Below are 13955 nucleotides of genomic sequence, written 5' to 3'. Positions count from 1 at the left end.
TAAGATTCATATTTGACTTTCATCGGATTCTGTGTAATTTTTAGAAGTCGAGCGTCTTACTTTTTCGACAATGTTAAAATAAATCACTACCAAGATTCTGACTTTATATAATTTATCAAATATTCTGAAATATTTATCAAAGTTCGACCTAGAACACTCATGGTCATTGGCTTGCTTAACAAAAAGACTGAAGCTACAATGCACTCCAACAAAGTCTCTAAATTTTATTAGGTACCGCAGTGAGTTATTTATGATTGCAATTAATGCCAGACGATGAAGGGGAACGTCAGATCACAGATCTTCGAGAACAAAGAACAATGATCATGTGGATCCCTAGCCGTGCACTTTTGAAACGAATACAATCGTGCACAAATTAAAAACGTAAAATTACGATAATTTTGTACGTTTACAATTTCAGTTTTTTTTCAAAGAATTTTGGAAATGTCGGAACTTTAAGCCGGGGAAGTCAATGTTACTAGCGCTTTAGTGTGCGTTAATCTGAAGACTTTTGAAATGAATATAATCGTGCACAAATTTTCAACGTAAAATTACAATTTTTGTAGGTTGACGATTTCAGTTCTTGTTTCCTCAAAGAATTTTGAAAATGTTGAAACTTTGAGCCGAGGACGCCAATGTTACTAGCGCTTTAGTTTGCGTTACTCTGAAGACGCGGCCAGTATACACGACCCGGGGTACTGATACAGTGGCTGCGGCGGACAAGACTCAACTGCCTCGCCCTGCCACCCGGCACCCCGTCAGGCATGCGGGGTGCTGCTCTGCTATGTGCTGTGCTATGCTGCTATGTGCTGTGCTGCTATGTGTTGTGCTGTGCTATGCTTCTGTGCTGCTATGTGCTGTGTTGTGCTGCTATTGTGCTGCTATGTGCTGTGCTGCTATGTGCTGTGCTGTGCTGCTATGTGCTGTGCTGCTATGTGCTGTGCTGCTATGTGCTGTGCTGTGCTGCTATGTGCTGTGATGCTCTGTTTGCTGTGCTGCTCTGATTGCTGTGATGTGTTGCTCTACTGCGGCTGCTTTACTTCTGCTGCTCTGTTGTGCTGCTGCTGCTGCATTGCTGTCTTGCTCTACTGCTGCTGCTCTACTGCTGCTGCTCTACTGTGCTTCTGCTCTGCTTTGCTGTGCTGTAGCTCTGCTGTGTCATGCTGCTGTGCTGTGCTGCTGTTCTGCTGTGCTGCTGCTTGTCATGGCATGCCTGCAGTTTCTGTTGTTTTTTTCGTCGTGCCAAGGATTATTTGTCTCTTGCGGTTGGTGCTGCCGTTGCTGTTGTTTTTATTCCTAATCCCAATGATTCTTCTTCTCGTTGAGCGGGTCATGCTTTGCTGTTGTTTTATTACTTTTCTCAAAGAGACTTTTCCGGTCTTTTGCGTTTGCCGTTGTTTTTATATGATGTTCGTGTCGCATTACTGTTAATGTTTACATTACTGTTATTAAGCTCCAAGCTACTCTTAATTCTGCTGCTGTTCACATTGAGGTGTTAAAAATCTTGCTGTGAATCCTTTGTTTCAGCCACGATGCTACGACATTACCACTGATGTCAATGTATTCTCTTAATTGTAATTTTTTTCTACCTTTACGATTTTTGCTTTTGGACTCTTCCGCTGTCCTCGGGGGCACCTGATACCTTGCTTTTTTCCATTTGCTGCTCATGCCTCAAAAATTTTTACTGCTTCCGTTTCTCGTGATGTCGTAGTTTCCCTCAGTGCTCCCGTTGCGCTCATACTCCTTCTGTTTACAAGTGTTTGCGTTTCGTGCGTTTTTCAACGGAAGTGATTCAGCGACTGCTCATGTTATTGTTATTAATGTTGTTTTGGGTGGCGGGATGCAGCAGGCTGCAGGAAATTCTTGCCCGCGTCTGGGATCTGGTAAACACGTCCGATGCTCCAATATAAGATGGGCCAAAAATACAACTTGTTGCGGTATCCTAGTAGCCGGCCAGATGCTTGCGCTGCTGCTGGCATAGCTGTGAGAACGACTCGTTGTTTGGTTCAAGGTCGTTGACGAAAAAGTCTTGATTCTATGACCGGATTTGTGGGATTATTTGAAGTTCAGTTTACGCTGCCCGTGAAAGTGTTGAATTATTTGTGGTTATTTTCTATTATGATCAAAGTCACTGGGTATAGCTTTCAAATTATTTTTGTATTTTAAAATAATCCTTTTGTAATTTTTTTGTTTTCGTATGTTCCATAGTTTTATTTTAGAAACCTAAAGCATAGTATGTGGTTTATATTCTCTCTCTTCGTTTTGTTATCAAATTTCGTGAATTTAAGAGTATTAACTTTATACGCTTACAATGCATCTGAAAATATTTATATTTCTGCAGTTGTTTCGTTAAGTACGAACAGCTTGGATTATGTAGCACAGAAAAAAAATATTCATGTTACTGAGGTTCATTTCCTTTTGCAGTGTTCTAGAATTTTTCTTTTCATTTTGAAATGTTAATATAATGATGATTTAAATAGCCCCGGACGAATAAAAATAAGTGATTTGAGATATTTTGAAGAATTTACGACCAAAATTCTGTTTTTTCTTTACAGATTTTCTTCGATATGTAGGCGTCCTTATCTGATTATCGTCTGTGTTCGAATGTAATACTTCTTCGTAATTTTAACATTAAGTGCACCCTGCAAAACTTTCACCCGCAGAGACGGAAGCTCAACACCACAATTTCGTAAACATTAACTTCTCTAAATTCTTTACGAGCATTGCTTTGCTTTGCGTAAGCAAGCATGCAACATTACCTGATAAACGACGCTGCGTTTCCAGGTTGTTTACCTTCACAAGAATTATCTTTTAGTGATTTTTACTACTCCTAAATTTAAGACAAGCGCAGACCATTACTGGGTGGGTAAGAACTATCGAAGAAATGTGTTATTGATAAATTACTACAGTCGCCGTTAACTCAGTACAAGGTGCATGTGTTAACTCAATTGCATGTCTGCGAACACAGAAACGCGCTCTCGAGTTCATACATTTCTTCTTTGTAGACGTAGAAAAACGTTAAAAATTAAACGGCTGCTGATAATTTGTGAAGGAATACCGGCCAGTTCCTTGAAGGGTATTTCATTTTAATTTTGAATTAATTTTCCCATTAATCAGTACAGAAATGTTCATTCAAGGTGATGCCCTGATAGAGTATGACATGGATACAAATTCTACGGTGTTTGCAACTCATGTTTAGGTATCTCTCAGAGAAGATTTTTATTTTTCATTCATTTTATCCTTCTCATTTAGTTACAACTTTATTTCTGTTACCAACTAAAAAAGTTTACATTCCCGTGTATACATTTGTTCATAATTTAAGAAGCTCAACATGAAATTTTCAAAAATCTTTCTCTGTTCATGGAAACTATGCATCCGTTCTACCCAGCGCGCCTCTCTAAATAATTTTCTTCTTACTCCAACACAATTTTAGTAATTAATTTTCTAATCCATTTCAAAATTAATTTTCAGAGCTGTTCAATGGAGGTAACGACCGAGAGCGTTGCAGTGATGGCCGCCACGCTCGCCAACGGTGGAATCTGTCCCATCACGGGAGACCAGGTGCTGCAGCCCGCCGCGGTCAGAGACGTGCTGTCACTCATGCACTCCTGTGGCATGTACGATTATTCCGGCCAGTTTGCCTTCAAGGTGAGGAACTGCAATGGAGCCCATTATATGCCTTGTAATGCCAGGCAACTTATATTACTGAGTGATTTCTCTCGCCTGTCTGCCATTAACGTAAAGCAGCGCAGTCGCAGTGGAACCCATCACATGTCTTGTAAAGCTAGGCAACTTATTTTATTGTGTAATTACTCTGGCCTGTCTGCCTTCAAGGTGAGGAACACATACAGTGGAACCCATCACATGTATTGTAAAGCTAGGCAACTTATTTTATTGTGTGATTACTCTGGCCTGTCTGCCTTCAAGGTGAGGAACACATACAGTGGAACCCATCACATGTATTGTAAAGCTGGCAACTTATATTATTATTGTGTGATTTCTCTGGCCTGTCTGCCATTAACGTAATGCAGCGCAGTCGCAATGGTGCCCATCACACTAAATGTAACTAAATTACTATGATCGAGGCTATCGCGTGTCTTGTAATGCAAAACAGTTTAGTATTGTGTGATCACGCTGTCCAATTTGCCTTCAATTTGATATGCAACAGTGATCTTCTAAATTAGAGTTTAGAGTTTAATTTGAGAACTGCATTTCACGCGTTAGAAATGAGTTTTTTTACTACCCAATGAATTTCCCTTGAAGATGGGGTGCATAGCTACTTCGGGAACGAAGTCCTCATCAAATATGAATTAATGTCGTTAAGGTCAAAGTAACATTTTAAATGTGTAAAAAATATATTCTAAGTGGTCCAAACAAAGTGACCAAACCACTCCGTCGAATGCTTAGATAGATTTAGGCAAGTGCTTTAAAAGAAAGTTTGCAGTAACCAAACCGGATATGTTGAAAGAGCTAAATAACTGTCGTCATGCATGCATTTTAAGTACGTGTTCTGACCAGTTTTAAAATTAAAGTTCTTCTCTAAAACCGCCACGGCGACTGTGTCGCAGCTCAGGCCTTGTTACCGTGCCCTGCAAATGCAGCTCGCTTGTCATGTCTCCGTGACATGGCAGAGGCTCTCGCTGTTTACGTTGCCTTGTACGAGCAGGTTTTAGAGACCTTTCCCCTCCCTCCTGCTCTTTGAACTGCATTTCTTTAACATTGAGAGAACCTATGGTGTACGATCCACGGGGATACGCAATTCTCACTCTCTACCGACTCGTGTTAATCTTCATCTGTATTTCAGCCATCAATGTAAATATCTCCGAATTAAACACAACTTACGGGTGTTCCTATCGCCATCCTGACTACCTAATTTCTGAAGTATATTTTTGGCTTTGACAAAATATGATCTATCAAACTTTTGTTGATTGTTTTGTAGATTTTGCTTTTTTGCTCATGAATTGATTTCTTCGCGCTTTTTTATAAATAATGCAATGCGTTTACGAATGATTGTGCTGCTATGTTGCTGTGATAAAAACCTCTTCTCTGATACTCGATTAAATTTTTTCTTCAAAAAACACAGGCAATACTACCATTTCACGGGCCACAAAAATGAATAGCAATGAAAATTTCAATCGAAGATTAAAATGCGTACAGCCACACGAAATTTAGACTGTATTGCAGAGGCCACACATCTGCTTGGCACCAATTGAAGCTGAGCAAACATTACCTATGGCATAACAATTTTGAACGCTTTTTTGGCTCATTATCTGCCGCCTATAAACCGCCTGTAAGTTTGAACCATTCCTGCCTCTGTTCCTCTCGTGAGGCTGGTGCTGAGTGTTAGCATTCCTCACCAGGTGGGGGTACCAGCCAAGTCTGGCGTGTGTGGGGCCGTGATGCTCGTCATCCCCAACGTCGTGGGCATATGCACGTGGTCGCCTCCTCTGGACACCCTCGGAAACAGCGTTCGAGGCATCAAGTTTGCTGAGGTCAGACTATTCTGTAAAGTTATCGTGTTGGGTTATCTTGTCAGGTTATCTTGCCAGGTTATCCTGTCAGGTTATCTTGTCAGGTTATACTGTCAGGTTATCTTGTCAGGTTATACTGTCAGCTTAACTTGCTTGGTTATTTTGCCAGGTTATCCTTTCGTCGGATAGGCTTTCTGTTAACGCAGTTTTTTGTGGTGTGATCTTTGTTGACTTTGCCCAAATGAACATAACTACAATAAGCTCATCGTTCACGTTCATTGAATTTATAATTTATAATAAAAATAGCAAATTATTTTAACTAATTCATAATTGGTACTCTTCTGAGCAAAAAAAAATACTTACAAACTTCTGTCGAACTTTGAAATATGAACCGAGGTAAGATAGGTGAATCATTAATTCTAGTTATAAATATGTAAATAATCTAATTTATTATTCCAATAATGATTTAGCTTAGTTGTCGCTACAGATATTTGTGATTCATCAATTCAAACCCTGACCACACACTGAAAAATAAGTAAGATTTTGTCTAAATAGCGAAGAACTTTTTTATTGCGTGCAGTTTTCTATACTCGTATTGTTGCTATTTTGTTCGTTTGCTATACTCGTATCATTGCTTGTATTACTCGTATCATTTCAATACATTCGCTTCCTGCTCGTACTATTGATAAGTAAATGGGTCTCTTGTTGTACTATGGATAAGTAAATGGGTCTCTAGTTGGACAATATAACTCAATAATTATTCAGAGTGTATACGAACTGGAGACACGTTCCAGAACTTGGTGGAGATGTTCAACTTCCACCGGTACGACAACCTGCGCTTTGCTGCCAACAAGAAAGACCCGCGTCGTGAGAAGTACGAGACTCGCGGGCAGAAGGTTGTGTCGCTGCTCTTCTCCGCCTCTACTGGGGACGTTACCGCCATGCGCAGGTCTCATTTTGTTGTGCACGGTGTGCAACTGTGTTTTTTTTTTCTTTTACACACAATACTTAATATTGTTTTTTTTCTTGTACATGGTATTTAACATTGTTTTTTCTTGAACGTGGTGTTTAACATTGTTTTTTTTTCTTGTTCATGGTATTCAACATTGTTTTTTCTTGTACACGGTATTTAACATTGTTTTTTTCTTGTTCATGGTATTCAACATTGTTTTGTCCTGTACACGGTATTTAACATTGTTTTTTCTTGTACATGGTATTAAACGATTTTTTTACATGGTATACAACGGGTGTTTATTTCTCTTTGTATATGACATTGTTTATTTTTTTCATGTACATGGAATTTAACGTTTCTCTTTTTGTTACATGGTATTTATCAGTGTTTTTTTCTTTACACGGTATACAACAGTGTTTTTAACGAGATTAGGGAATAGAGTAAAACAACTTTCACTTTCGACTTTACAAATAACACTTCTTTCGGTTGTGTTACACTCCTGCATTCCTAGACTGTCGAATTCCTGGACTGGCACTTGTTTATAAAAGATTTTCTCCTCTTTTACAGCTGCGATAACATAAATGCTTTTGAAATCTAAATAAATAGGAAATTTTATTTGTAACTGCAGTTCGTTTAGTCCAAAAGGGCTATGACAATGCAAAGTAAATTTTTCACTTGCATCGACAATTGAAAATTAAAGCTCAAATGAAAATTGTCCATCACGGATTGATTTCCATTTCAGTAACAACCTCATTACGTTTCAAATGATTTAAAATAATTTGCTTATCCACCGTATATTCTTGCGTACCTCAAAGGATCCATTCCAGGTACAATAAAAATTTTTCATTATTTTTTTCTACTGAAATCAAATCATTACTGATAAATTTGTAATATTGCCCAGCTAGTTGCCTGCAACACGCGCCCCTCCTCATTCTTTTCCAATTCTAATAATCAGTTTTGCCTCCAATTGCTTTCTTGATTTTTTTTAATTCTTAATAAAAACATCATAATCAATAAGCACTTAATATTTAAGCCTAACTTTTTGCGTCGCCATAAAGCATTGCTTTTGATTCATATTTCTGCTTCTTACGGTCGTGTTTGTTGTTCCCGACGATACACTTAAAATTATCTCATACTAGCTTTTCCCATTTTATTGTTGCTAATTATTTTGAAAAATCTTTAAGATTTTGAAATTTTATATCGCAGGGCTATATTAGCGCCGATATTTTTGTCTATCCTCTGTATACGGTGAGAGAATAAAACAATAAATTTTATTATTACTTTGAAATTATTACTTTATTTCTATTGATGTTTCTTGATAGAAGTAGAGAAGGCGTAGTTATTGCTTCAAATAACGCGCTCGTCGCTCTGCAAACAGTATTCTCACTCGCACTATAAACAACAACTATCGTTCATCATATCACTTTTACCGCTCTCATTCAGCACTATGTGTTGCTTTGTTTACCGATGTCACTATACCGATGTGTCTGTTGTATATTGTTATATATGTATATGATATAATGGTGTAAAAGCCTTATACGCAAGTTCCACTTCATCCGCTTGTAGACGTGAATATTGCTATAAAGTTCAGCAATACGTTTGCGATTTACCAGAAAGTTTCAAGAGATGCAGGTAAGAAACATGTACCAGGTTCTGTGATGGAATAAAGCTTTATATTGAACCAATTCGCTAAATGAAATAGTAATAGTAATATGTGTGTCCGTCCATTCGTTAGATTTGAGTTTAATCGATGAAGCTATTATGGGAAAAGAATTCTACTGCATATCGTCTAAATAATCCTGATTGTTGGCCGAAAAAAATTATAAATGCCAGGCTATCACTAAATTCCATCGCCAGTTTAAAAAACTACAAATAAAAATTCCATTCGTTCAAAAGTAAATTCGTGGCTTCAAATTGCTAAGCTTTGTTACCGTTGCCGGATGGTGTTCAATCGCGCGTCTATGGTTATTTTTCCGCATTTATTTCCATTGAACTTGGCTACTCATTCCTGTGATAAAAACCTAAATTTTGTCTCTTTTTATCTGCTTGATCAGTTGATACGATCGTTATTGAGTGATTTTAATTATAATTTAGTAATACAATGATGAAGTATCCACTTTGCTGATACTTAATTCATTAAACAGGTAAATGAACTGAATTAAACTCAGGATAAAGGATGCCTCAGACGATCTGAATTATTATGACCACCAACTACGCATTTGACAATCTGCTTGCGCTTTGCCCACGTACAGTAGTTCTAGTAATTACCGGGGAGGTAATATCAAAACTCGCTTATATGTATACACTCGTATCGGCTGATTTTGCTTATAAGATTGGTGGGTTTAGCTTGAATAGCTGTTAGTGATAGACCGACGTAATTACGACCTCATAACGGTTTTTGATAGTGCGGCTCCTGGCCTTTATATAATATATACGGTCAATGAATCCGATGTCTAAGGAGAAAATAGCTGATTATGTGTTGAGCTTTAATGCCTTGGCTGCGAAAAGAAATGTTACGGGGTGGCCATGAAAGACGAAGAAAAAATTAAAGACAACGAGAGACGAATATCACCACATTGCGCATAATCTGGAATGTTGTAAGTTTATGCGGTTGATTTGGGTTGGGGAGGAGGCCAGGAAACCTATCAAGGCTTCAGGAGGTTTGCACAGAAGAGCGAGGGTAGGATAATGGCTAATTATTTAAGTTCATGATGTCATCATGTTGTTGTTTATGTTTGTGTTGAGGCCTCTCCCTCCCGCAGGTACGCGCTGTCGGGCCTCAACATGAGCGAGTGCGACTACGATGGCAGGACGGCGCTGCACCTCGCCGCTGCTGAAGGCCATCTCGACGTCGTCAAGTTCCTCCTCGAGAAGTGTAGAGTCAACATCACTCCTCTCGACAGGTCCCAATCGTCCTTATACTGCTAGTCTCATTCCTCCTTAAAACATTTAAGAAGCGTGCCATTTAGGATTAATCCAGAAATGTACAATATGAAATCTTGCATGGAAGCTTTTCACTTTAATTTTCAATCGTAAGCTTCGCTGCCCCTCTTTCAAAATCAACTACTTATATCAACGTCAACAGGTGGAAGCGAACGCCTGCTGATGACGCGGATGAATTCGGATTCACGGAAGTGGCCAAATTCCTCCGCGAGTTCGCGACCAATCACCCAGACCAGTGCGGCACCGACGATATGGTCAAGTCTCCTCCTCCCACCATTCCTGAAATCCCTGAAGATAAAGTGTCTTCTCCAGACTCCCCGAACTAACATATTTCTCCATAGCACTGGCAAATTCTTGGAACGACACTTACTATCCATAATTCTTCCTTTTCTGTTTGTCGTGGTTGTGAAAAATGGTCGGAATTGCTGTGGCATTGCCGGTCCTGTTGTAGCAAATTTGAGATCTTTCTTGAATGATGCACTTGAATGATGGACGATGTCTGTGTTTATTTGTTATAGCGTTAAGAAATTGTCCAGGGTATTTGTAATTTATCATGTGTGTTTCTTCACTAATTTTTTTACGTTCTTGAGCGATATTTTGCAAATTTTACTCTAGTAATGTAAGTCCATCAACGAGAAGGCCAACCGGCTTGCTTTTCCTATTTTACCGAGAAGGTCAACCGGTGTTTGTTCATCGCAACAATAGCTTAGACGCATCGAGTGTCCTGACAGACATAGGGCAACGTTGTTATCACCCTTATTGTTTACCATAAGTTATTGTTTACCTAAAGTTATTGGTTACCGAAAATTATTGTTTACCAAAAGTTATTGGTTATCAAAAGTTATTGGTTATCAAAATGTTATTGTTTACCAACGACTACGATGCTTCTAAAAAGTTATTTTTCCCCAAATGTTATTGCTGCACGCAAACCTTGAATTATTTTAATCGGCTCAACAGTGGACTCCATCTGCCAGATACAAAAATGTGAGAATTTGGCACCTGATTCGTCTGATTAAAAAATAAAGAAACTTCAGTTAAGGGAAGATTGAATTTTACAGTTTTAACTGGCTTGACTGTCGTTTGTTGTATATATTCTTTTGATTTTGCTCATTGAGGGTGGAAAAATATTTTTCTTTTTGTATTCAAGTGGGAACTTTCATAGATGACCCAAAGTTTAAGCGTTATTTTTCTTAATACGTAAATATTCCACTCGAATGTTTTTATTCAAAAGCAATGATCAATACAGTACGCATCTGACAGTATTTCTGGTTTTCAATAAAGGTTTCCGATGCACATTCGTTGATGCCAGTTACTCGTCGTGATCGTGTTCTACTGTGAAATATTTAGACATTGTATGTGCACGCACTCAGTGCTATTAAATAGAGATTTTAGTTACCACTGCCAAGTTAACAGCAACTGAGGAAATCGCTTTTTTCGACGGTGGGAACCTCTGCACCAGCTATGTTATTGTATCGCATAAGAGAAGTATTGCCTACAGAGTATTCTTATTCAATATAACCTTGCCATCTTATAATTGGGGCGCCGAAGTTCAATGATCACTCTTTTCTTTCATGCTGAGTTGACGCTGATATTTTGTATTTTAATCAACTCTTGCAGTCACAAACTTTGAGAACTGCGTTCTATTTCTATGAACTACTTTCTCCCAATTTGTTAAATTGCATCGCTTTTCTTATTGACGCACTGTCTTGTCCCCGGCCATTACATTAAATGTCGTCACGTTGGTTTACTGCAGAAAGTTACTCACATTTTATTGATGTTCTTGTTAAAAATGTCCATGCATCGTCAATTGCATGGGTGAAATAGAGTATTAAGTGCTGTGTATTATTAAGAAAGTTTGAGCAAATAGTTCTTTGTTATGTTACTTGCAAAGTGCTAGGCCCTGTGCTTAAATTGTCAAGTTGTTTGAACCTATAGAATAAGATGCTTGACAGGAAATATTGCAATGTTATTCTTATAGAAGGCGGCCTCTGCTGACACCTAGGAGCTGTCTGACCAAATGCTCGTCACGCTTTGCTATTGACGGAAAAAATTATTTTAAATCCTTCACTAAAATTGATGCTATGACGACAAGCACGTTTATACTACTCATCGAAACGAATATCAGATTTGTAGGTGTGAGTTAAAGATGCATGTGTGAATGTTGTGTGTTTCTCGATAACTTGATTGAAGTTCGTTAACTTGAGTATATGTACTAATGTTAAGGTATGGAATGGTATTGTATTTGCGATGGTTGAAAAATTAGGCACTGTTTTGCGCTTAAAGTTGACTCATATTCTTGACACATGTTCGTCGTTTTACACTTGTTTAGTTTTCAATGAAGGCGTTGAAATCTTCGTGGAGGATTTTCAAAATATGGATGACAATGAGTTTTATATAAGTGTCGTTCAAGATTAATTATTCATGCGCAATATTCACGGTTGATGTCTTGGATTAACGAGTAAAACTGGGTGGTGCTTTAAAGATCTGACTGCAATACGGTACTAGAGAGCAATACGTTGCATGCTGTGGTGTTATCTTGTCTTCCTGTAGAAACTATATGCTCTTGCTTCGTCCGATAGCCTAATTAGTCTATAAAAGATTAGTAGAGATGGTAATGAGATTAGTTTAATTAGCGTCAGAGTGGTAAACTAGAGCAGATGTTCGTCAGCCTTCTCTTCGTCTTCCGAACGATTCGCTTTGCAATCCGAAAGAGTAAATTATTTGATTGTCTAAAACACGAATATCATCATGCCTATAAAATTCACGAGATCATGCCAATAAAAAAGCAGTTTGGCCAATAAAAATCTGTCATATGCCACTAATAGTAAGCATTGTTCGAACTGAGTTAGACGCCGTTAGGCTATAGTGCGTTACTCCCGTTCCATTCTGTCATGTTAGCATCACCAGGCTCGTTAATTAGCTTTTTACGTTAAACTCTTCGTGCGAAATGAAACTATGCTTGCGATGTTGAAAGAAAACCCATGCACCCTTCAGCAATAGGCATTTTTTTATTGAACACTTATACGTTCATGCTAAGTGATCTTTGCATCGCCATATACTCGTGAAATGCTCCAATCCTATCAATTATTTCATCATTTTGATTCTGATTTATTTTCTTCCCGGATGTAACTCAGCTCCATCAGACAAACGATGTTGAATTAACATTAAAAAAAATGTTATTGGGTTGAATAAACGTTTATTAAACGTTGTTTCAACATCGTTCGCCTTAACTAAGGTCGCACTTTCCAAACATTGCCCGGAGGAAGTCATAAACTCATTCTTGCAGCGTTGTCATGTTTTAAATCGGCTTCAGAAAATCGTTCAATTTTATATAAAAATCATTCAATATTTTTCACATAAATTGAGCACTTTGCAATAAAAAGATTCTTTCAGGAACAGTAAACCATTTAATGTGAACTTTAGATTAATTAATATGGTTTTAAAATTGACACATGACAGGAATAACTATGAAGGTTTTTTGTTGTAAAATATCATTACATTTTTGAGCAACAAAGTCTTGCAGTTACTTTCCTACCATAGTTGTCGTTTTTTTGCAGGACATTTTCAATTATAATTTGACATGGAAATCCAGCCTGTCGTAAAGAAGTTAGCACTGTGTTATTGGAAAAGTACTAATATGTTGGTTGATATTTCGGTACTAAAGCTTAGATTGTGCATTCAGTGCATTTTGGTCTCTTTGCTCTCAATCTGTGAGAGACATTGGTTGTTTTTCTTGGTTTAGGGCTATAGAGACCGATTAAACTGCGCTGCAACTTCTCCACGCGACAAAATTTCTTCTCGCTTCGAATCACTGACATGTGGAACAGCCTCCCCAATGACATCGTTGGCGCTCCAAGTATGAACGCGTTCAAGAACAGACTAGATAAAGCTATGTAAAAATATATGTTCAGATTTGAAATGCCTAGCTCCTTATCGAACCCGGTGGAAGTCTAGTAGCTACTTCAAACTATCGTCAGTCATGAAAAGATCCGGTCAAATGACACGAGTTTAGATCTATGAATGTCCAGGCAAGCATCAGTAATTATGTTCAGACAAGCATAAGTAATTATGTTCAGACAAGCATCAGTAATTATGTTCAGACAAGCATCAGTAATTAAGGCTGTTCAAATTCAAAGACGTTATAATAATTATCAAAACAAAATACTCTATCATCCTCACAACATACATTTTCTTAAGTAAATCAGATTAATAGAATTAGTATAAGTGAAACATTTAAATTAAACCTCAAATTTAACGTCATGTTGTCACCCAGTTCAAACAAGTCAGTAGTTAATGATAAATGAATGATGACCGATGCAGCCAAATAACATAGACCCCCTCTAAATACATATCCTATGCTCAGTATAGAAAAGGTTAAGGGTAGAACTATAAAAATAAAGCTCATAGCTAGGAATTTAGCCTTGTGTTATGTTCGTATTATGTTCGTATTATGTTTAGATATTATAATTGATATAATATTTTTATTTGCGTTAAAGATAATGGATTCGTGGCTTAAATAAATTTAAAAAAATTCCCGGCTTATGCAAATCAAAAAAATTCCCGGCTTTGCAAAATTAAAAAAAAATTCGAGG

General features: G+C 37.8%; 1 protein-coding gene across 1 annotated transcript in view; it reads left to right on the top strand.

Moving 5' to 3' along the window:
* Window positions 1-12865, top strand: part of LOC108681073 (glutaminase liver isoform, mitochondrial) — a 61165-nt gene extending 48300 nt beyond the window's left edge. The window contains exons 10-14 of the mRNA XM_018170052.2: window positions 3469-3645; window positions 5358-5489; window positions 6263-6417; window positions 9183-9323; window positions 9506-12865. Coding sequence (XP_018025541.1) covers window positions 3469-3645; window positions 5358-5489; window positions 6263-6417; window positions 9183-9323; window positions 9506-9689 — 789 coding nt within the window. The 3' untranslated portion in view covers window positions 9690-12865. The remainder of the gene's footprint in view (window positions 1-3468; window positions 3646-5357; window positions 5490-6262; window positions 6418-9182; window positions 9324-9505) is intronic.
* The last annotated feature ends 1090 nt before the right edge of the window (window positions 12866-13955 follow it).

The sequence above is a fragment of the Hyalella azteca genome, unplaced genomic scaffold (assembly GCF_000764305.2).
Source record: "Hyalella azteca isolate HAZT.00-mixed unplaced genomic scaffold, Hazt_2.0.2 contig17868, whole genome shotgun sequence".
NCBI classification, from domain to species: domain Eukaryota; kingdom Metazoa; phylum Arthropoda; class Malacostraca; order Amphipoda; family Hyalellidae; genus Hyalella; species Hyalella azteca.
The sequence above is the reverse complement of the archived record's forward strand: the minus strand, read 5'-3'. Positions and strand labels throughout refer to the sequence as shown.